The sequence below is a fragment of the Candoia aspera genome, chromosome 2, assembly GCF_035149785.1.
Source record: "Candoia aspera isolate rCanAsp1 chromosome 2, rCanAsp1.hap2, whole genome shotgun sequence".
Taxonomy (NCBI): Eukaryota; Metazoa; Chordata; class Lepidosauria; order Squamata; family Boidae; genus Candoia; species Candoia aspera.
This window is the reverse complement of record NC_086154.1, coordinates 229,831,275-229,856,711: the sequence shown is the minus strand read 5'-3', so window position 1 is coordinate 229,856,711 and position 25,437 is coordinate 229,831,275. Positions and strand designations below refer to the sequence as shown.

General features: G+C 36.9%; 1 protein-coding gene across 1 annotated transcript in view; it reads right to left on the bottom strand.

Annotated features, from left to right (window-relative positions):
* Positions 1-25,437, bottom strand: part of HAPLN1 (hyaluronan and proteoglycan link protein 1) — a 66,074-nt gene that overhangs the window by 15,727 nt on the left and 24,910 nt on the right. The window contains exon 2 of the mRNA XM_063295451.1: positions 3,086-3,210. Within this exon, the coding sequence (XP_063151521.1) occupies positions 3,086-3,185 (100 nt within the window). The 5' untranslated portion in view covers positions 3,186-3,210. The remainder of the gene's footprint in view (positions 1-3,085; positions 3,211-25,437) is intronic.

The following is a 25,437-nucleotide window of genomic DNA, read 5'->3' as shown; positions in this document are numbered from 1 at the left end:
TTTTCCAATTTATGTTCTGACCAATACAGAATAAATGTAGTTCTCGACTTACGATTATTTCTTTAACGATGGTCTGAAGTTATGATGGGCTTGGAACAGGCAGTTTATGGCCTGAAAAGCACTTCTGAGCATTGCAAATGTCGCAACCCCCCCCCATGTTCACATGATTGCATTTTGGATGCTTGGCTCGCATTTACGACTGGTTGCAGTGTCCTGTGGTCACTTGATTGCATTTCGCAATGCTTTTTGCTGTTTTCCAGCAAAAAAACACCCATTGGGGAAGCTGGATTTGCTAATAACCCATGATTCACTTAACAACCATGGTGATTTGCTGAACAACTGCTGTAAAAATGGTAATAAAATCAGGTCTGGTCACGTGGTGACTCGACTTATGATCTCAATGACTTACAATGGAAATTTCAGTCCCAATTGTAGTCGTAGGTCGAGGACTACCTGTAGAGAGAAATGATGATTTCTCTTGATTTTGATGCTACAGTATATTCCTGTTGATGCAGCGTAGAATTGCATTTGCCTTTTTATAGCTGCATCACCCTGTTGGTCCATGTTCAGTTTGTGGTCCATTAAGACATGAGGAAATAAATATCATCATATTCAATGGATCATAATCCCAAGTACACATGTGTGGAGAAGACTGCAGTTAATTCCTTTTTCTGATGGATTCCTAGCATTTGACAAATTTGTTATTCTGTCTAAAGGGCTGAGAACTTCTCATGGAAATGTATTTTCAACAAATTGGAAAAAAATCACTTTATTAAATACAGCATACAAATTTCTAGTGTTGATATATGTTTTCTCATGATTGATGAGTGTGTGTGTGTGTGTGTGTGTTAAAGATGATTTCTACTTATTTTGGCTTCTGCAAAACTGTGTCATCTTAAGTAATTTGTTCTCTAAAGTGAATGAAAAGTGCTGGTATCTTTCTGGAGAGGCCCATTGCTCTGATTATAAGCGTTGAATTTTGTTTTGTAACTAAAAGTCCTTTGGTATTAGCTGCAGAACCAGTGAATCATTTTGTTTTGATTTGGCTCTTTCATCTGGGTTGTTCATTTCTGTCACAACAAATCCTCAAAATAATTGTCATAGATTATTATTGTAAAGATTACTGCCACATATGATCTCTGATAAATACATTCTCATTATTTGTTGATGTAGAATTCAGATGAGCTTAGTTCAAATTAAATTAATTTATCAGTAATTGCAACTATAAATAGAAGAGGGTAAAAACAAATTCATTTCTTAATGCTCATGAAGGGGTGACAACTACAAATAGTGATAAGGCTTAGTAGCCCCACGTGCATCATGACAGTTGAGTTCCATCCATCTGCAGGTCACCAAGTTGGGGAAGGTGCTGTAATAGTTATTCAAGGTCAGAGTACACATAATCTCAGTTCAGTATATATGTTTTGAATATGAAAAGTTTCATGCCTTCAGCAAAAAATCCACCTTATTTGAACTGGGAATCCTAAAGTGGATGAATTATCAGTTGTACCTGAAATGCATAGGCTTTATAACCAGTGCTAAAGTGTTGGCTGGCATCTTGAAGGTCATCTAATCTTTGTTCAGTGTGGGGACAAAGACTGAAGCATCCCCAAACACTGGCTGTTGCTTTGAAAATGGAAAACCCTCCACAATACTTGAATCCATTGTTAAACTATTCTGGGAAGCATTTTGCCTTTAAAGACTACCCATCATCATCACCATCACCATCACCATCACCATCATAATCATAATCTACCATCCTTCAAAACATTTACTTCTAGCCATGTCTTTGGAACCATATTTTACTAATTCTATGTGAACTTTCTTAAGTATTTGAATAGCCACATTCTCAGTTTAAGATAAATTTATCACCATTTCTCATGAAACTTTTTTTTCTGTACCCTTACATTGCTGATGACCATTACCATGGCAAAATCCTTCTAAAATGCTTATTCATAAGCAAACCTTAATCAAAGTTCCTCCAGGACATTAAATAAAATATTCCTACATTTTTACAGTGAGAAACAACTCATAAATTTTCAGAGTGAAATTCCAAAAATGAGATATTTAAAAAGGTTTTACATTCCCTTGTAAAGTTGACAAGAAATGCTCACATTATAGTCTACAAGAATTTTATCAGCTTGATAATAACTACAAAACCAGAAATAATCCAATTCATTGTGACCCACACCTTTATTAATCCACACCTTTCATTATTTTCCAGTCTGTGCCATTTCTGTTTTGACCTGGAAAACTAGATCTAGTTTCTGGAGATTATTGGTCTCTTAGAATCTTCCCAAAGCTGTTCTAAGGCTCAACATTTCCTTCTAGATATCAACGTGCAACACAGCATATGATTGTAATGAGGCCAGCATTCACCAAGTTGCACTGAATCTCCAGAGTTTACCCTGCACATCCACGCTGTGTAATTTAAGTTGTCAAAATGTAAGGTACACAAAGCAGAGAAGCCACATGACATTTATCCTGCCTGTCACTTTTGCATAAATAAATGTATTGGCTTGCTTCATACAGGATGATCCTCAACTGCTGAAGCAAGAACTGCAAAACAGCTGCATTCCACTATAGCCTCAAAGCTTTTCACAGCCAATCATAAGCTTTAGAATTTGAATGGATGTACATAGTTATGTTAAGAAGCAGCATTACATAGAAATCAAAGCAATGGGGAGGTAAGCTGCTTTTATGTTGTCTGAGTTGCTGCTGATCTCTTCTTTGCATCATTGTGTTTTAATAATCCGTCATTACCATATTTCTGTGCCAGAGAGGTCTAACCGTGAAGGGCTTTAGATCATATTTATTTTAGAGTAGGCAGATATCTGTCCGATAACCTAACTATTTTCTTGCTGTGTTTACATGTGTGCAATTTGATTTTAGTAACCATTGCTTCTTATGCAAAAATCACAGGAAGGCTGTATGCTGAACTGCAGACTGCAGTTCCAATCTAAAAAGCACTGCACTATAAGGATGCAACCCTGCAGCAAAGTTAGGTAATTATTTTTTTAAATGTAGCAAATTTTAACCTTTTTAATCCAGTATCACAATTGTTCATTGAATTTCTTTTACTTACCATGAATGTGAATTATTCTATCATGCTCCAGAGTGAAGTTAGCAGCATGATGTTCAGCCCAGCAGAAAGAAATCAGCACCAGAAAAAGTAGCCTCTTCATCTTTTATAGTCAAGAATCTTCTTCACTGCAAAAGCATCACATTGCAAAGAAGCTGATGACATCTGGAAATCTTAATAGTAATGCCTTATATATCCTTCTCTCATTGCTCATTGCTTTGTGCTTGTAAAATTACAGAGGCAAGTAATTTAAAAAATCTTATTAGGATTGTCCTCTTTGTCAGGAAGTTAGCTGCATAATTAATTGCCTACCAGATTAAATATACTGTTGAGTAATTCTGTCCATTAAGAGAGTAATTGTCATTTCCAAACCATAAAAATAAGCAAAGACTGTGATTCTTAAAGGATAAGTGGACTTCAGTTTAAGTATTCTGAACTACTCTGTTTGTATCCATTAAACAATAACATACTATATCTTAAGACATAGAATATAAATACCGTTTTACATCTCGTGAGCGTTTTTGCACCTTAGTTAACTTAGCGTACAAGTGCAAGGTCTTCAACTGATCTGTGATGCAGACTGCAGAGGCATGCTTTCTTACAGGCATACTCACCATTTTATAGGTTAGTCTACAGAGAAATGTTGAAAACCTGCATAAAGCAGGTTAGAGTTGCATGTTCCACTACTGCAGTTGCCCTGATTGATTTTTTATTCATTTCTATTTAGAATGCTGACGCATCAAATTGTTATGTCAGTTAGGGTCCCTGCAGTCAGCAGAGCTGCTGAGAGCTGCAGGATAATACTCTGCTGCCTCAGAGGAATAAATAAGCAAATGAAGGCCTAGAATCCATAGGAAGGAATAAAATGCAAAATTTCTTATGCAAAAGATTCAATTTGGCATTTTCTTTAGCTGTGCTCTCTCTCTACTTTCCAAAATGTGTTTAGAAAGAGTTCTTATGCCCAGAACAGACTTTGCAGATGTAAAATAGGTTTTACTTAACTTCTTTTTGGGAGATATGGGGTGGGATCTGAACTTGGCATGGATCTGAAGCAAGGTTAAGGATCAACACGAGCACCCTTTAAATTTGTAATGTAGAGGACTTTTCAATCAGAACCATTTTCTGATTGTGTAGACAACCAGGTATACCTGGGTAGGTATAACCTACCCAGAACTGTTTTTTTTTTTTTAGAGATGAAACCATGAGTTGGTTTTTGCACAGAGTGTTGGTACAAAAGTTGTTGCAAGAGGACACCATGACCTCTGGCACTGAACTAACCCTCTGAGCTAACATTGTGAGGAATATCATGTTCTGACAACAAGTTATTGCTCATCTCAGAAGAAATTATAGGTTAAGGTGGGGGGGGTTGTGTGTGTGTGTGTGTGTGTGTGTCCAAGTCCTGTTGACTCCTGGTGACTGCCTGGACAAGTCCCTACAGTTTTCATGGCAAGATTTCAGAATGGTTTGCCATTGTCTCTTTCCTAGGGCCAAGAGAGTCACTGGCCCAATGTCACCCAGCTAGCTTTGTGCCTAAGGTGGGACTAGAACTCACAGTCTCCCACTTTCTAGCCTGATGCCTTAATCACTACACCAAACTGGCTCTCAAGGTTAGGGGGAGGCAATTCAAAATGCAATTAATCCAGTGTGGAACTAATTCATTCATTAGATGTCTACCTACTAAATAGTTGGTACTATTTTTTTAAAGAAAACTGCAGCAGAAAGGTGGTGCAAAAGTAATGACACATGCTCAACACTTAACTACAACACCTTGAGAGAAAGTGGAGATCAAATAGCTTATTCAATAAGCTTTATTGTATGACTATTTATCTTGAGCAAAGCAGCACAGCTAGACACAGAATAAACTTCATGTATGAATCCTCATATACATGGAGGCTTGCACACACCATATTCCCTATGTCAGCCTTCCTCCAAATGTGTGCACCTCAACTCCCAGAATTTTCATCAGTGGTCATGCTGGCTGAAGCATTCTGCAAGTTGAAGAACATGCTTGCTTGGGAAAAAATGCTCCAGCACAACTGATTCTTCTGTAGCAATATTAACCTGATCCACACCGAGTTGGTTTGCTTGTTTGTGGCTTAACATGTTGTGTAATTAGTAATCCATGCTTAATGGTTTAGCATGTTTCATGAACCTAGCCATAAATGTGTGGTTTACTGAATAAACCATAGTTAAACAAACCCTACCTTCCCAATGCATTGTGATCTTTCATAAATATTGCCCTTCATAATGTACCAAAGCTGAAATTATTTAATACAGTTCCTAAAATTTGGGGACTCCTTGAGACAGTGGAAGACACCATTTACTGTCTCATTTAGTCTTTTTAAAATTATTTTTTCTCTGTTTTTATAATTTCAACAGTGCGTTGTTTCATCATTTTTTCAGTCACTCACCCTTAGCTCCCAAATAGCCCTAATAACCTATGGCTATTTGGGAGCTATGGGTGATATTTTCTGCATTAGATGACTGAAAAAAATAATAATGAAACACTGCACTGATGGGAAAAGTAGGAAGCTTCGGGGGGAAAATAGTAACAACAACAATGATAATAACAAAAATTCTTCTGGATTATGAACCAACAAGATTCTGTTTATAAGACAAGTATGAGCTATTACAACATTCATAGGAAAGATATTACTGAGCCTGGGGAACATTGACTCATTTGAAGGGATGTTCCTGCCTCTGCATAGTAGCCATTCAAACTGCTCAGGTTAGCCTGCAACAAGCTAAAGCATTTTCTCCAAATGGGCAGGAAGGCTAGAGGCAACAAAACATGGAAAAGTTTACTTCAGAAGTGAAGCAGAAAAACATCTCCCAAATGGGCTAAAAGAGGACAATGTTTTCTATTTCTGCCTTCCAAACCCTTCTGGGACAGGGACATCTGACAGTCTGGATAAGCCTTTAGGATCCAAGCCTTTGTTGAACTCTGAAATGGAGCAACCAAATGTATATATGCATTTATCAATGCAGAAGAAATTGTAAGCTTTATTTTAGTTTCACTTGGGGATCATAACATTCTTGTTATATAAATATCCCATAACATATCCATACAACATCACAACTTGCCTTAAAAAAAGAGATTTTTAAAGATGAAATTAATACCAGTTCATTTTAGATAGTGCAGATCATATTTCTTATTCCCCATTTTCAGCTGATTGCTAGCCTGGGGAATTGAAACAGAACTGGGAAAACATGTGGTGGCACACTGCAAAGTACCCCTTTCTTAGAACAGAGTTCTGATTCACTATCCCCTTCAGGAGAAGCTTGTTTTCTGAATTTGTACATTGGCTGTAATTGGTTTTACTTTGCCAACAGACACAATATTTGAAAGACTCCTCAGTTTCCATTACAGTCATCGGTTTTTGTGCCAAGAGCATACATGAGGTTCTGGGACATCATAAAAAAATAAGTCTTATGAATCCAATAAGACATACTGAGTTGAATAGATTCTGCATGTTTACTATTTGAACTGACTTTGGGTAGGAAATGTAGAGATATACAAAACCAGTTATTTCTGTGTATTTGCCATACTTTGCTTTCTAAAGTCTATGGCAAGTATACAGAATGGCTCATAAAGCTCTTTCCAAACAAATTGCTACAGCTGAAGAACTTCTTTTTCATCTGAAAAAACAGCTCCATAAGTAGATTTAATTGCCAGCTGGTGTTTTCCAGTGAACAGTTAACATGCACAAATGCAAGCATGATATTCCTGGTTGCAATAAAATCATATTTATTTAAAACATTTGTACAGCCACCCATCTTAAAACCATCTTTGGGCAGCTTACAACCAACAAAACCATATAAAGCCAACAGCAATAAAACTAAAAACAGAAAAACCTGGCATCAGAACCACACTTCCCCAATGCAAGCCACATTCTCATCTCACCCTGACCTTGCTCTATCTGACTTTTGGGGGGAAGAGTCAGGTTTGAGTGCTCTCTGGAAGGTTACAAGGATAGGGCCTGTCAGATCTCAGGGGTGATGGTGTTCCATAGGGCAGGGGCTGCATGGTTAACAAAGGAAACACTTGGAGTGAAACCACTTACTCCAAGTTGTTCTAGTAGCTTTAAGTTAATATATTTTCTTTTTTTAAACTCAGCATCAGACTTTGTCCATGTAAGACATGATTCACTTCTTACTGTTTTAGCTAAAGATATGGTTGTACAGTTCACTGAGGTTAAGGGCAGGTATTTGTCCTTTGAGCAGTTACATCAATGGGTGGAGGTGTCCAAAAGGCAAGATGGTAGCCATGGCAGTGCAACTCAAGCCCAACCCTTTGTACGTGTACAAGACCTTGACATACAAAAAGGGTTGGGCTTTGATGTCGCTCACTGACTGCCATCTTGACTTTTTTTACCCCTTATTCCTGTATGGAAGCTGATGCTTCCAATACATATTAAACTTCTCTCTTCCTACTCTCTAGCTTTTGCATAACCAGCCTCTCTTCCCACTGCCTCATGTACATCATGGAATCATTCATAAGTAAGTTTCAGTATAACTACTCAGATAATAAACAATTTGTGTGACAAAAATAAAATGTTTCATAATTGCAAGAACATTATCATTTTTTTTTAGATTTGTTGTTGTTTATTTGTTTAGTCGCTTCCGACTCTTCGTGACTTCATGGACCAGCCCACGCCAGAGCTTCCTGTCGGTCGTCAACACCCCCAGCTCCCCCAGGGACGAGTCCGTCACCTCTAGAATATCATCCATCCATCTTGCCCTTGGTCGGCCCCTCTTCCTTTTGCCTTCCACTCTCCCTAGCATCAGCATCTTCTCCAGGGTGTCCTGTCTTCTCATTATGTGGCCAAAGTATTTCAGTTTTGCCTTTAATATCATTCCCTCAAGTGAGCAGTCTGGCTTTATTTCCTGGAGGATGGACTGGTTTGATCTTCTTGCAGTCCAAGGCACTCTCAGAATTTTCCTCCAACACCACAGTTCAAAAGCATCGATCTTCCTTCGCTCAGCCTTCCTTATGGTCCAGCTCTCGCAGCCATATGTTACTACAGGGAACACCATTGCTTTAACTATGCGGGCCTTTGTTGTCAGTGTGATGTCTCTGCTCTTAACTATTTTATCGAGATTTGTCATTGCTCTTCTCCCAAGGATTAAGCGTCTTCTGATTTCCTGACTGCAGTCAGCATCTGCAGTAATCTTTGCACCTAGGAATACAAAGTCTTTCACTGCTTCTACATTTTCTCCCTCTATTTGCCAGTTATCAATCAAGCTGGTTGCCATAATCTTGGTTTTTTTGAGGTTTAGCTGCAAGCCAGCTTTTGCACTTTCTTCTTTCACCTTCATCATAAGGCTCCTCAGTTCCTCTTCACTTTCAGCCATCAAAGTGGTATCATCTGCATATCTGAGATTGTTAATGTTTCTTCCAGAGATTTTAACTCCAGCCTTGGATTCCTCAAGACCAGCTTGTTGCATGATGTGTTCTGCATACAAGTTGAATAGGTAGGGTGAGAGTATACAGCCCTGCCGTACTCCTTTCCCAATCTTAAACCAGTCCGTTGTTCCGTGGTCTGTTCTTACTGTTGCTACTTGGTCGTTATACAGATTCTTCAGGAGGCATACAAGATGACTTGGTATCCCCATACCACTAAGAACTTGCCACAATTTGTTATGGTCCACACAGTCAAAGGCTTTAGAATAGTCAATAAAACAGAAATAGATGTTTTTCTGAAACTCCCTGGCTTTTTCCATTATCCAGCGGATATTGGCAATTTGGTCTCTAGTTCCTCTGCCTTTTCTAAACCCAGCCTGTACATCTGGCAATTTTTGCTCCATGAACTGCTGAAGTCTACCTTGCAGGATCTTGAGCATTACCTTACTGGCATGTGAACATATATAGCTCCCAGCAGGTGGCAGCAACTGGCTAACCTTGTCTCAGATCAGAAGTGAAGCGTGGTTAGATTTAGGGCTTAGCCACACTGCCCAGTTCCCCATTGCCATTTTTGGAAGGCAGGAACAGATGACTGTTGCTCTCTACTCCCCGCTTCCCATCACAAATGCAACCTCCAAGTGAGTTTTCCTGCTGTGGATTGAAAGTATTCTTTCCCCTTAAATTGACTTGAGCACTCCTATCTGTTTTGGATGGTGCTACAGTTAACCCTGGGACGCGGTGGCGCTGCGGGTTAAACCGCTGAGCTGCCGATCGGAAGGTCGGCGGTTCGAAACCGCGCGGCGGGGTGAGCTCCCGTTGCTCGTCCCAGCTCCTGCTCACCTAGCAGTTCGAAAACATGCAAATGTGAGTAGATCAATAGGTACCGCTTCGGCGGGAAGGTAACGGCGTTCCGTGAGTCATGCTGGCCACATGACCCGGAAGTGTCTATGACAACGCCGGCTCCAAGGCTTAGAAACGGAGATGAGCACCGCCCCCTAGAGTTGGACACGACTGGACTTTACGTCGAGGGAAACCTTTACCTTTACCTACAGTTAACCCTAAACATTTATACACTTTTTTACACTTTACAAAAATGCCACCTCAACTAAGTCAATAGTTATCATGGACTCTAATGTCTTCTAGAGCTTTTATTACTCTTTTTCTTTTCCATTCACTAGCCACATTTCCCTGGGTGTTTCTTTCTTATTAAGTGCAGTGATGCATCATTTCATCAGTTTTCCAGTCACTTGAAGTAGAAGGGTTTCATGTGAAATCCATCTACCTTAAGTGACTTGAAAAATGATGAAACAGTACACTACTGGACTGACTTAGAAAAAAAAAAGCCCAGGGAAAAGTAGATAGCTCAGAAAAAGAAAAGAAAAATGTAATAAAAACATTTCAGGCCTTAAACCAGCAACCGTCTATCTGCAAGGCAAGTGTTATAATCATTGCACTACTGCAGCATTACTGTTAAACTAGCTCCTGAAGCTACAGGGCAGTAAGAAAGGGATTTTTAAGGTGGTTATTGTGCCTTCATGCATGTGAATTTTGACACTTTAACTCTGTATATATAAAACAATTCAATTTAAATTGTGTCTGTGTGTGTCTGTGTGTGATATGTATAATGGATATATACACACATAAAAATACATATATATCCAGTAAGCCCTGCTGACATGATGAAAAGTGATTGGCAATTGCTTTCCTAGAATAGAATGGTAGGAAGGCTCAGCAACAGGACAACATTCAGATGGAAAGACTGAATGTCTTGCAAGCTTTTGCTAAAGTGTTTCAGTCTGGACAGATTATTTTAGGATGGTTTAAAGGTCAAGCTGGCAGGAACACAGGGCAGGAGCAGTTTAAAGTCTTTAGTAGCTGGATGGGAAACTATGAAGGAATACCAGGGTTCTTAGCTAGATGGGAATCTCCTCACAAATATCCAGGAAGAAGGCAATGGCAAACAACAATCCATATTGTTGCAGAGAAAACTACATGTCCATGCCCATTAAGTTCAAGCCTGATTTGAAGGAGACTAACTTACTGCAACCATGTTAAAATATGGAATTTTGAATATATAATGAAAGAGTAAGAATCCCTATGAAAAGGCATCATAGCTCCAATAAAAGGCAGACTGAGAACAATAATTGCTTACAGTTATACATGTTAAATTCATTCTGAAATTAAAAAAGGAACTGGTCTTGCTTTAAGAATCATGATAACATCTCCACCCCTGGGCACTCTTCCCATATAATTTCACATGATGGGAGAACACGAGTATCTCTTGACATTTGCTTCCCTTCTTGTAACTGATTCACTGGCATTTTACTTATTTACTACAATTTATATACCTCTACAATCCAAACAGGACTCTGAGTGTATAATAAAACATTAAAATAAGGTCAATGGCAAAACAACAACAGGGAACATCAGTGCTTTGGCCAGTAAGTGACAACTTATTGTTGCATATATTTACTAATGTATTTGTGATGGTTATTTTTCTAAAAACAGAAAAGTCTGTCTTCTTAAATTTGAAAATAATTACAAATAAATAGTAATAAGCAGTGCACAAGTCGACATTTATAGCCCATTGTTCTCAGAGTGTTTCATTCTTTGCATGTGAGTAAGGAGGAGATAGTATTCTCTAAATAAACAGATAAAGAATGCTTTGAAAAAGCAGATTTTGGCAGATAATGCATTTTTTAAAGATGTCCCTCTGGGACAGGGAGAAAGCATTTTCCTCTCAACTGCAGCACAAGCAGCACTGTGCTCTGAAAACATGGATTCTGCTGGACCTGCATTACAACAACAATAACAACAACAGTAACAACAAACTTTCTTTCATCATTGAGCACTGAGTAAGACAGGAATGGGCTTCAGATAAAGCAAATGGCTCTTTTCAGCATTCCTTTTTCCCCTCGTCAGTCAGCTACTTCCTACAGATCCATTTTGCAGCTGCGATGGATAAGGTTAGATGAGAGACATTTATCCCTTCCTTTCCCCCACAGTCTTCCTGACATTCCTCTATTTAGGAAATTTTGGAAAATGTTTAATAGTAGCATTGGGATTTAGCTTCATCTGGAATTGCAAGGAGGGAAATATAAACATCATCCAATGATCTCAATTTCTTTGAGGGGATAGACGGTGTGTGAGTGTAAGTGTAAGGTACCAAAAGGGGATATGTGTGTGTAGGGGTGAAGTGGGACATTAAATGCCACTCATGTTGAACCCAAAAACTGAAAATGAGAAGGACTTGAAAGAAAGAAATTATATCTCTATCTTTATAAAAATGTTCCATATGACATTGGTGGATTTGGAGCAAATGGAAACAAAAGAAGGCAGGATCAAAAAGGAGCACACAAATAAAGAAAACAGACAAGTTTTCATAGGAGTGTTCTAAAAATGGAAGATTATTATAGAGCATAATATATCAAGTATATTTTTAATTTATAGACTCAGACTGTCTCGTTCCAGTGCTATAGCAGTTCACATGGAACTTTGCCTGGCTGTGTTTTATCAAATAAATGCTGCTGCTGGAACAAGACAGAGCAAGATTTATGTTACCCAGGGAAGTACTAGAAGTCAAAATGCATTAGTTATACTATTATATACTATAAAAAGTTTGCAATTTTCCTGAGCACCAGTTTGGGGCCTTGCTTCTTTTTTTGGTCTGACCTTGATCAAACTATCCATCATACCTATTTTTCATCTTCCTTGTCTTTGATAGAATGATAACCTTCTCTTTTTCATGTTATTTTGAAACTGCAGGGCAACTAAGGACTGTGGTTTTGGCCAGAGTTCACATATGTAATAGTTTTCATGGTTACTAGCTTTTAATTAAAGAGTGGAAGTTTTACATTGCATTATTCAATAGATCACTGGAGAGTTGTATCCATTTTTCTTTTGCAATAGCAAGAGTATATAAAGAAACTGCCTGTAAATTCTCCATATGTGCAAATCAAACCTTGGGAGAAAGCCAAGATTTTCGGTGTGTGAAGAAGATATAATTAATACTGGCAGCTTTGGTTTCATTTGATAGTTCCATAATCTTATAAATGAGTACTGAAGATTTGTTCATTTAGTCATGGCATGCAGCACAACCTCATAATACTCTTACATTTCATTGTAACATTGAAGGTGATGGTCAATAGAAGTCCAATGTCAAAAAAAAATGTAATGGTGGCATAGGTTTTATCTTACCATACAATTCTGCAATAGACAAAAACTTCGGAACAATTCTCAGAGCTGCATATATTTAAAAATATTTTGCATGAATCTAAGTAAAATAAGATAATCTCATAAACTGTGGTTAAATTCACAGATAGTTATAGCTAATAGGATAATTCCACAGAATAGTCATTTTCATGAAAAGTTTGTGGTATGAACAGAATTTTTTTTCATAAAAATATTATGAAGTCCAAACTGATTCCTCCAGAAATGATTTTATGAATGCAAAATTTTGTATTGAAATTTGGTCCTTTTCTTTTAATGGATGTTAGGAGGAAAAACAAGGTTCTCTTTTAATTTAAACAGTTGCATAGCAGGTGTGGTCTGTAATAACAAGAAACTAATATTTTTTGTTACCTTTAAAAACAATATTCCCATTTATTTAGGACCTAAATGAAGTAAAAGTAAAAAAGGCAGTTGAGTTTTTTTCAGACTGTTGTTCTTAAATAATGCAGTCTTTACACAGATGTAAAACCCACAGTGTTCAGTGGGTCATTCAAATAAGTGTGCAAAAAAAAAAAGGCTTGTTAAATGCTTAGTAGAGTTTATAATATTTATTTTGTAAAGCATAGGTGGTACTTCGTTCCTATTCTTTGAACGTTTTCTAACAAAGAATATAAAACCTTAGGAATTTTTATTCTTTACAGTTTAGATTTCTTGCAATATAATGTATACTTGATATAATGCTTGATTGAAATGTCATAGGGAATGTAGGGCTAGAAGACTTTAGCTGAGTTACCAGTTGCTATAACAGTTATTTCATTGCTATATTGTTGTTGTTTATTCATTCAGTCACTTCCGATTCTTTGCGACTTCATGGACCAGCCCATGCCAGAGCTTCCTGTCGGTGGTCAACACCCCCAGCTCCCCCAAGGTCAAGTCCATCACCTCTAGAATATCATCCATCCATCTTGCCCTTGGTCGGCCCCTCTTCCTTTTGCCTTCCACTCTCCCTAGCATCAGCATCTTCTCCAGGGTGTCCTGTCTTCTCATCATGTGGCCAAAGTATTTCAGTTTTGCCTTTAATATCATTCCCTCAAGTGAGCAGTCTGGCTTTATTTCCTGGAGTATGGTTTGATCTTCTTGCAGTCCAAGGCACTCTCAGAATTTTCCTCCAACACCACAGTTCAAAAGCATCTATCTTCCTTCTCTCAGCCTTCCTTATGGTCCAGCTCTCGCAGCCATATGTTACTACAGGGAACACCATTGCTTTGACTATGTGGAGCTTTGTTGTCAGTGTTATGTCTCTGCTCTTAACTGTTTTATCGAGATTTGTCATTGCTCTCCTCCCAAGAATTAAACGTCTTCTGATTTCCTGGCTGCAGGCGGCGTCTGCAGTAATTTTTGCACCTAGAAATACAAAGTCTTTCACTGACTCTACGTTTTCTCCCTCTATTTGCCAGTTATCAATCAAGCTGGTTGCCATAATCTTGGTTTTTTTGAGGTTTAGCTGCAAGCCAGCTTTTGCACTTTCTTCTTTCCCCTTTGCCATAAGGCTCCTCAGTTCCTCTTCACTTTCAGCCATCTAAGTGATATCATCTGCATAACTGAGATTGTTAATGTTTCTTCCAGCAATTTTAACACCAGCTTTGGATTCCTCAAGCCAGCATGTTGCATGATGTGTTCTGTGTACAAGTTGAATAGGTAGGGTGAGAGTATACAGCCCTGCCGTACTCCTTTCCCAATCTTAAACCAGTATGTTGTTCCGTGGTCTGTTCTTACTGTTGCTACTTAGTCGTTATACTGATTTCTCAGGAGGCATACAAGATGACTTGGTATCCCCATACCACTAAGAACTTGCCACAATTTGTTATGGTCCACACAGTCAAAGGCTTTAGAATAGTCAATAAAACAGAAATAGATGTTTTTCTGAAACTCCCTGGCTTTTTCCATTATCCATCGGATATTGGCAATTTGGTCCCTAGTTCCTCTGCCTTTTCTAAACCCAGCTTGTACAGCTGGCAATTCTCGCTCCATGAATTGCTGGAATCTACTGTACCTTGCAGGATATTGAACATTACCTTACTGGCATGTGAAATAAGTGCCACTTATAAGTTTTTAAACACTTCAGCTGGGATACCATTGTCTCCTGCTGCCTTGTTATTAGCAATGCTTCTTAAGGCCCAATCAACCTCATTCTTCAGGATGTCTGGCTGTAACTCACTGACCATCCTGATATTATTATCCTTCCTATACAGGTCTTCTGTATATTCTTGCCACCTTTTCTTGATCTCTTCTTCTTCTGTTAGGTCCTTGCCATCTTTGTTTTTGATCATACCATTTTTGCCTGGGATTTACCTCCGAAGTTTCTAATTTTCTGGAAGCGTCTCTTGTCCTTCCTAGACTATTGTCTTCTTCCAGTTCCACTATTCATTGCTCTATTATTTACCTATATTTGTATTCAGTGAAGTAGTCTGGCTACTGAGAATATTTAAGAAGATAGATAGAAAGATGCTTCCATTCTTTTCTTTCTATGATATCCCAGCTGGATAAAATACAACAATTCATAAGAGAATTGTTTATACACTGAACAATATTATCTAGTGCTAAATATTGACATTATGCCCAGTGAGTTACATCAGAAATGGGTAGATGATCATTTCGGATTTACTAATAGAACTGTCTTTTCAACTATCAGCAAGGATTCCTTATTGCTGAAGATTAAACTACAAAATTACTTCCTCCACAAATTATGCTGCTGTAATGAAGTAAAACAGAAATAAATGGGAGGGGATTTATTTTTTGTATGTGCATGCTAAAGTTTATGAATAGAAACATATAAAATATTGAAAGTGACAGAATGGTATATTAAATTAATAAGTAAGATGTAGGGACAAATAATTAGTATGTTTTAGTAGATTTGTAAAATGTAAGTTTTGCTCAATTAAGTACATTTTGGAATAGGATTACCTTTCCTAATACTGTTAAAAATCTTGCATATTAGAGAGTCATTTAGACTATCGTAAGCATATTTATGTTTGTGAACATGATCACATAGAAAGTCCACATATCTTTTAAATACAAATACTAGCCCCCAGCACTCTGTAAAGTATAAACAGTCTTTTCACTGAATAATGTGAATTGATTTTATTCAAATAAGACTAAAACAATTACTTTAATTCTTGTTTTTAGGGAAAGAAGACCAATATACCTACTATTCAAGGAATTCAAGATATTTTAAGGAACAACTACAAGCAGTCAATTTTAATAAAGTATTAATCATGTGCATGGAGAAGAATCTGTGTCACTGGATCTCATCTCTTTTATATGAAGTTGAAGGAGGCAGTGAAGGAAAGAATCTGTTACATCTGTGTCATCATTCTCATTTCTTCAAACTCCCACAAGGATCCTTTTATAAATCTAAAGCTGCAAGCATGGGGAAGGAAGTACGTGGGGAAACAGTCACCCCACCTCAGAAGACCACACAGATTTCACAGGAGAGGCAATACAGTCTGAAGCTCTGGACTTTTCCAGCAGTGGTCTTTTGTGTAGTTTGGGCTCCTAAGGAAGCACCAATAGAAGATTGTAAAGGAGGTCCTCTGGAGCTGCTTCACCAGGAACAAGGAAAAGGCCAGAAGACTATTTGGTGTTAATGAAGCAACACTGAAAAAAACCATGGCAAATGTGCATTGCATGCCTTTTGTTTTTTGTCACCATTCAGTAGAAAAGATTCCAGGCTGTTGTACAACTGAAATAACTGATTATTTTGGAAGTCATCATTAATCAGAAAAAATAATGTCGTTGACTCTAATTCCAAAACTAAGTTAGCAGTTTATTGGATATTATGATAATATAGTCTAAGCTGCTACTTTGATAACTATGCTCTCAATAGTTTCCTCCATGCAATGCCAGAGCAAATACCAACACATGTGATTAAGGATGCTAACAGCCTCTTGAACAAGGTTTATTTTTTATAAATTTCTGGTTCTTTATCAGTAATATCTAGTACTGCTTCTTTTTGAGCCATCAAAACTATATTAACATAAGATCATAACAATCCTGATGTATCAGTCCAATAGTCCACCTAATCTAGCATGCTGTATTTCATGAAACTCAGAATAGGAGGATGGCAGCTGTCTTTTGCTCACTCATGGCTAATATCTAATCCATTCATGATTTTAGAAATAGAAAACTGCCATTAGGATGAGAAGTTATTTGATAGCCCCAGTCCTCAAGTATTTACTCAGTCCCCCTTTAAAACCATCCAAATGAATGGCCATAAACATATCAGATGACAGCAAACTATGTTCTGATGTAGATGTTTCTGCACCAAATTGACTTTTGAATAAAAGCATTTAATATTACTTTTAGGTCCTATCCTTACTATGTTTGTCCAACTAAGAACAGAGAGATCTACTCAAACTCACTACAATGAGAGAAACAGCCATTTTAAAACAAAAATGGTCCTACGCAATAGAAGGGTTTTTGCAGCCAGTAGATAGAATTACTAATAGAGCTTGCTATGTAGCTCTAAGAAAAATAACAGATTCAGCAATATTTTAATATGTACTAATTTTTTTCTGTTCATAAGCTTGGAAGGATTTTATAGAAAGATCAACATTTGGGGCTTATTAATCAAATACTCTTATTTAGATATCACCAATTTACCAGTAAATACAAACACACAACTTTCCACTCCCATTGTCTATGTAACGGCTTACCATATGGCTTCAAAGAGAACTATTTCTGACCTTGAAAAAAAATATTAAATAGAATAAATTGAAGCTAGACACAAGCAAAAATCTATGTTTTAGTTAAGTAAACTTCTGATGAGGAAAAAAAAGAACAATAAATCACAATTTAAAGACACCTTGAAGACTGTCATTCACATGTCTCATTTCTGTTCTTCCTGAGTTGCTTGGGTTTCACTAGAACTCAGGTTCTAGTTAAGAATATTATCATTATACTAACACTCAAGCCATTAGTTTAAAACTGCACTGAGAAAATGGTTGAACCTCATCTCATCTGCTTTGAAAGAGGTGAGCACATTCATGTGGTTATACCAGTCCCTTGCTGATCTGCTTATGAACATCTTGCCTCCTTAGAAAGATGCAGTATCTCCTTAGGATTACACACTAATGTATGAGTATCATCTGCCAGTTGGTGTTGTCCAGGGTCTCACAATAATTCCAGAGATCTCTCTTCCACCCTCAAGGCCATTTTGAATCCATACTTGTCTAATGACTTAGATACTTGAGATGTTTCAGTTCAATTCTGATTGAACTCTGCTAATCATTTGATAAAAGTAATGATAAAAGGTTCTGTTTTGCTGACCAAACTCTATATAAAAGTTGAAAAAAAGAAGTTTGAGGAAAAAATCCTATTGCCAGGGGAAAATTACCATGTTCTTATTTTCAACCTGAGGCATACCAAAGGAATACAAATTTCACCTACTGTAATTCTCTAAGTTTTCAATTATCTCCTTCATAAACCAGCCTCATCCTGGCTACCAAGGTCATTTTGCACATAATATCATGCCATATTTGACAGCTCTCTGGAGAATATAATTACATAAACATGAAAATGCCACAATATGTAGGATGAAAATCCAATTGGCTACTGTTAAAGTCATTCTTCAGCTTAACATTTTAAAAGTATACTATAACATCCATTTTGACTGGCATTCAACAATAGCCATTATTTTGCTTGCAGAGAAAGATTTGGAAGTGATGACAGCTAATTTAGATTAAAATGAAATTGAAATTGGTATATTACTTTGCAATGGAGGAACTGAAGAAAACTGGCCTTTAATCATTATTAATGTAGATTGCTATGATTTCTGTGTTATTTATGAATCTGACAACTCATTTGAATTTCTAAATATAACATGCATACAGTATATGCTTAACCCACATAGTCTGAATGACTCATGCGATTATTGAAATTGTTAAGGAAAATCCCCATCCATAAGAACGCTAAAAGAATCTTCCAAAGTTGCTATTTATATTTCCCTTCTGCGAAATGAGAAATTTCGATTGCGTATCAAAATGTTTAAAGTAATTTCAAGATACTAGGAAAGGTAAATATGACCATATATGACAGATACTTTTTATTATAACAAAACAGACCAGGAAGATGCTCAGTCGTGGGAATAGGGAGAATCAAGAAATGCATATCTGCATTAAGTGAATGGAGGATATTTTTTTTATTAAAGAAATGTTTCTTTGTTGCTAGCTCTGTTCCTGATATCACATGACCAGGAGGCATTGTCCCTAGTTTCTGCACATCTGTAACATCTATACATGAAAACAGCTACCTGCATGTAAAGGATCTGTGCTAATAGGTACCCTCGTTGCATGGAGGATCCAATTTCCTACTTCTACATTTCCTGTTAAAAGTTCTATTTAACTTGTGAAGGAAACTAATGTTTCCTTCACAAGTTAAGGAAATAACTATAGTATTTCCTTATTAGTTAAAAATCTGGAACTTGATACATAAGCAACCTGATTCATTCTTATTATTATATGGAAAGTCTTATAAATCAATTTCCTACACCTGAGGAAGGAAACTAATATGTTCTTATATGGTTAGGTTATGGTCAAGTCTTTTAGAAAGCTGACATTTCATAAATACTTAGTTCAATCACATTCTATACTAGGAGGTCTGAAACAGAAATCTGTCTTGCCTTAGAATATTGGGGAAAATATGCAAATACAGTAATTCCTTGTAAAAACCTGCCTTTGGTGAATCATTTATATCTGAGGTTTTCTACTGAAAGTGGTTGAACCTTTGAACAGTCTTAATATAGGGCTCATTCTCATGTCTCCCTAACTGTAGCATGTACATACCGTTGTATCCAGTTTTATGTGACAAATACTTATGACCATGGTGATCCGTATGGGTGTGTGCCAAAATCTGCAAAATGACAGGTGCAGGGTTGTGATCAAAGCCCTGTTCCTTCTGTATCTATGTTGCCACACATTCTCAATGCACCTGCTTTCTTGCAGATGTTGAATCCTCCCTGCAGGTACTGCTGTGATTGATGTTGCTTTTGATCATCCCCAGCTTAAAGCTAAGATGGCTTAAAGTGGTGCTTGGAAGTTTTAAAGAAGCATTTTCACTCTTCCCCTGACACAATTTTTACTATGGACATGATCTAGCATGCATTATCAACAATGTAACTGGTGATACATTCAGGAGTTAGGATCTGCCCAGCTCCTATTGGCCAATTTAGGTTGGGGTGGGCATGTCTCCTTCTCTTTTCACTGGGCACTGCCCTCTAGCTATTTTCACTTGTGCTGCAGGAATTTCCCCCTGGAAGTTTAGACTGCCTATTTCTTGGTTTTAAGACATTACAAATTACTTTTATATTCAAGCCTTCTCCTTCCATGATTCTGTGTTTTCAAGATTGCTACTTGCATACTTTTGGAGCTTATGGATTTTTATGTCCTCTGCATATCTGCTATTTCTGCATATATTATGCTTTACAATATTGTAGCATATTCGATCACTGTGAATTTACTGATATTTTAAATAATTAAATAAGATAAATATGATTGTCTTAATTGTGTGACAGCTGGGTAAATGCATAAACTGAAAAATCTTTTTGAGATACAGTATATGATCAAAATATGATATAACAATAATAGGATAGATTACAAATATATCAATTGGTGGTATTTTTGGCTGAGATGCAGCACGTTTCATTCTTGCATTTAGTTTAACTGTTGATTATAACAAGCTGAATAAACCTCATTTAAGCAAATTTGGTTTACTGCTTATTTCTTCTAGAAAAAAAAGACACAATCTTCTTTTGGATGCCAGAATGTTAACAGTTTTTCTAGTTTAAGAAAGCTTTTGGTTGTCCTTTTACTAAACATAACAGTACAGTGGTGATATTTGGAAGCAAAGGATAAGGATAATGGACAGCAAAGCAGAATATTTGATAAGATGACCAATAATTTGGTAGGATTCAGATGATATCCACATATGTACTTGAAGGCTCAGAAACCATTTCACATACAGGGTTATAAACATATATACTTCTTATATTAGCATCACTCTAAATGCTATCTCAGTGTTTACATTTCTTCAAGTATATATGTATGGGAAGATGTAATAAGAACAATGGATAGAAATAATCTAATCTCCCTATCACACAGTTAAAATTCACTGAAGCTATGAAAGAGCTCATATGGAGAGTGATTTTGGATAGCGCAGCCACCAGATGGCACTGGTCTTAGTTATATTTGAACGGTGGAGGCCAGGAGGTGGAAAAGTGAAGGTCTTGACCCTCTTCTCTCAGAAGCCCTCTGAGTCTTCACATCCCAGCTCTGCCTTTTGCTCCCTCGACTTGGTAGATCTCACTGCTACCACTGGTCATCTAGATCTCACTGCTACCACCTGTCATCTATGACACACTGACTGGTGTTAAACCCCCAAACTTCACCATGTAAAAGAAATAGGACTCTCATACCTTGTGTTCCTTTCTGACAATTGCAAGGCAAAAGTGGAACAAATGCTATAGTGACATCTCTTGACCATACAGTGTTCAGTTATGTGGCTGGAAGTGTCAGCTGCTCCCCCTTTGGAGACAAATTAATCTCTCAGGGTATAAACAAAGTTAAATTTTATTAAAAAGAAAAATACAAAATTGTAAAAAAAAATCATTTTATCTTGAAATATTAATACTTTGGTAATCAGTGTTGCAAAGGATAAATTATAGTGCTGTTCTAATCTTTGTATCCAGTAACTGCAAATGAATAAAATGAGAAAAGATCTGGCTGAAATAAGTAAATAAGTAAATTTAGTAATTCTGGCAGACCACAATATGGTGCTAATCTAGTACCAATAAAGGACAACTGATTTTTAAATGATTCCTTGAAGGTTTGGTTCAAATTATTATCTGTCGCTCTGTCCTTGCATTTTTTAAATTGAACATTAATTTTTAAATTGTTGATTGTTTTTATGTTACTGTTTTTAATTTTTTTTTATTGTGCACTGCCCAGAATCACATTCTGTGAGATGGACAGCTATATAAATATGATGAATAACTAACTAAATAAATTGAAAGAAAATATAATAGCATTAAATTATTCAAAGAATAAACATGGTTGCAGTATACAAAAAAACAAATACTAAATTAACACAATTCTAATTAGACATTTATCTATGTCTATCCAAGAAACAGACCCTTGAATCAGATATTTCTTCAGATTCCATCTATTTGGATTTCCTTTTTCTTTTTTGGGGATGTTCCAAACTTTAATCTGGGGCTGAAGGAGAATGAGTTGAGCTTTCTTCTTTTTTCCATCCCAGCACAAAATCCTTGCTTATCTCCCTCCTGAATTCGGCCTATACTTTCTCTCCCACCACGCACCGCCAATAAAATATTCTTCTTCTGGAGAGGGAGAGTCTGGGGCAAATCTGTCTTTTGCTTACATGCAAAACCCCAAGCCTGAGATAAAGGTGTATATTCCAACCAAGGTGGTATCTGGCATTTAGATTAGCAGGGAGGCTGCAATATTCACCACAGATGGAATCAGGGATTTTCTCTCTGTGTTCTGATCTTATTGGAATCACACAATAAATGAAGTACTTCTGTAGTTTCCTGACTGGTATGCTATCTAAATCCTCCATGATAACTAGTTCATTGAACAATTAGCAGATGCCTATGCATACATGCTACACCAATTTCCTTTTAAATGTTATTATTTAATTCAGTAACATCAATTATTTAAAGCAAAATGTACACTTGTCTCATTTGTATGCTTTTAAAATCATGATTAACTGTTCTTTGCAGAGTTTGCTCCACTAGCCATTCCCTGGGGTAGTATGTATTCACTGATGAGCCAATACAACATCTCTAAATGAGAATGTTGGTTTTAATGACTTCACCAATTCATGTAAATCTACATCGACCATTAATAGAATAATATTTAAAACCACACTTGAAGGGAAATGCTGACTTATCTACTTCAAATGTTCATATCTTTGCAAGATATAAATGAAGTGCAAGCGTTTTGCTCAGCTTAATTATTTTGTTCTACTATACAAGAATATGTAGGTAGAGAAAAGATTACTTCTGCTATTTTTCTCAAAATATGAACAGGATATGCATATACTTGCAGACTGTTTACTTCATATTCTGTTTTATTAAATGCTATGGATTACTGTGGCTTAGCATATTGTAGTTAAAGAAAAGCTTGTATTTTTATTTCTTGCACTACAGAAAACCCACCAGGGGTCATCCATATCATCATCATCATCATCATCATCATCATCATCATCACCACCACCATTATTATTATTATTATTATTATTATTATTATTATTTTGCTAGAAGACCTACTAAACAAAGGAAAGCTCTACACCAAGGTGGTTAGAGAATAGGTTGGAATCTTCTGATAGATTTCTGGATGATTTGGAATAAAGGTACTATGACTGAAGAGTAACAACTGCCTTTCACAAATTTGGTTGCTTAAACAAACCATTTGCAGAGGAATAAATTTTGATTTTGTGTGTGTGAAATGATCAAAGCTCTATTTTCATCTCAAAAATGAAGTTAGAATCTTTGAGCTGAAATATTCCTGATTCAAGTTTGTACATATTCAGAGTATCCCAATATATGGCACATTGGGGGGAGGAGGGAAAGGCAGCAGGTAATCAGCTCTATCTCCCAAGTTACACTTTCATATCTCTTTCAATAGATCACCCTACCATATGTAGTATGTATGTATGTACATATTTATTTATTTATTTATTTTCTATAGCCACCCATCTCAGACCAGTGATTCTGGGCAGCTATATAAATTGTACCTGATTCCATTTTATGCATCTTAGGGATGCAAAGAAACTAAAAGCAAAGGAACAATATATTACATGACTAAAGATGGCTTATCTCTGATCTACGGGCAATTTTCATCTGGGGTCTAAATGTCCTAAGCTCGTAAATCAAGTAATATCAGTAGGGGATTCCATGTGATTAAAACCATACAAAGTACAAGGTCCACATGTAAGATCTCTACCTAAACATATATGTATATACACTTAGGCTCTGAAAGTATTTTGAAGGCAGCTGGTCCTGAAGGAGGTTGGGATGGCAACAATACTGGTTATTTTTCAAATGCATTTTACCCTTGATTATTTAATAGACATATAACAAAATTAGAAACTGGTGTCAATATGTTTCTTGAACAAATTAAAGCACCAGACTTTTATTCTTTATTGAATATCCATCAACAGGAAAAGTGCAGATATTGTAATTATTGAATGTCTCATCCTGGGTGAATAGAAATTTACCACTAGAAGGAGAAAAGGCCCATGAAAACAAGCATATACAAGAAGGCATATTTTAAGAGAGAGAGAGAGAGAAAGAAAGAGGGAGGGAGGGATGATATTGAAACAAAAAAAGGATTCTTGCTTGGAACAAGTGATTTCTAACAGATGGGTTTTAGGGATGGCTTCCAAAATCCATTGGAATGCCTTGGATCCTAATGGCTGCATTCCATAAAGCAGTAAAAACAGTATAGTTGTATTTAATTCAGATCAAGCTGTTGAATATCTACATCAATTCTATGGAGCATTTATGCTAGAGCAGTTTATAGTTGTCCCTTTATGCATGCACTAGAAGGGAGAAGCCAGAGTCATCCGTAGAAGACATGTTTGAATACAAATGTTCATGGGTTTATTTCATAGCTTGTCCTGTTAAAAAGTATTTCAGCTCACTGAAATGGGAAAGAGTGCTGTTTCCAGGTAATTTAGGCAGAGGTACTAGACAGAGCAATGGGCAGGGTAAGGCAACAATCCCAAGCACAGGTATTTTGGCAACGATCCTAAATAATTAAGAAAGTAAATAAAGGTACACAGTCATGCATCTAACTTTACATCTTTAGAATGGACAGGCCATAGCTATAGTGTAATGAGTTGGCCTTTTGTTATGATATTTGCATTTTTAAATATATGGAAACCATGCTGATTACATATAAGGAAGCAAGCATTCCTTATTGCTGAATTTCATTGTCAAGTGACCATCAGTGCTTGTTATGGTTTCTTTTTTCCACCATCACTGTAGAAAATGGGTCTCTTTTCTTCAACAGTGATCATACTGATTGCTGTATTGCCTTTTCTGGAGGCTGCCACTTTTCTATCTTTAAGTACAGAGGGTGCAGTCAATTGGGGCCCACCAATATCTGATTTTTCTTTCTATTTGCTTGCTGATCATAACATCTGTTATCTTAATACAAAACACAGAGATCAGAAATAGCAGGACAAGGCAATTGGTACTGATGGATTTGAATAGTTGGTATGGCCAGCTGAACCACCTCCATTTCTGATGGTAATGGAATTTTTAACTTAAAAACAAAACAAAACACCTTCCCTGAGAAGATGTATATTTCCACATTTTCTTCAGCAGTGAAACCATGTAGCAGTCTAGCATCATATATGATCTCTCTTCAGGTGCTGGTTTTATCCCTCCTTCTCCCTTCCCCCTTGTAGTCACTGCTGATGTTACACATTCCTTTTAAGAACTTAAGAACAGAATAAGAATTCTCTTGAAGTGGACTAAGGGCCCACCTAACAGAATGTTCTGATTCAAGTAGCTAGCCATGTACATTCCAGAGGCTCCTAAGCATAAGGAAGGTGATAGCCCTCTGCCATGGGTTGCTCTCTAACAGCTGTTATTTTAGGTATACTACCTGTAATTCAGTAGGTAATATGAACCCTTTAAGACTAGTGGCCATTTTTTAAAATTATGGAACCACGCAGAAGCCAATTTACTTCACAC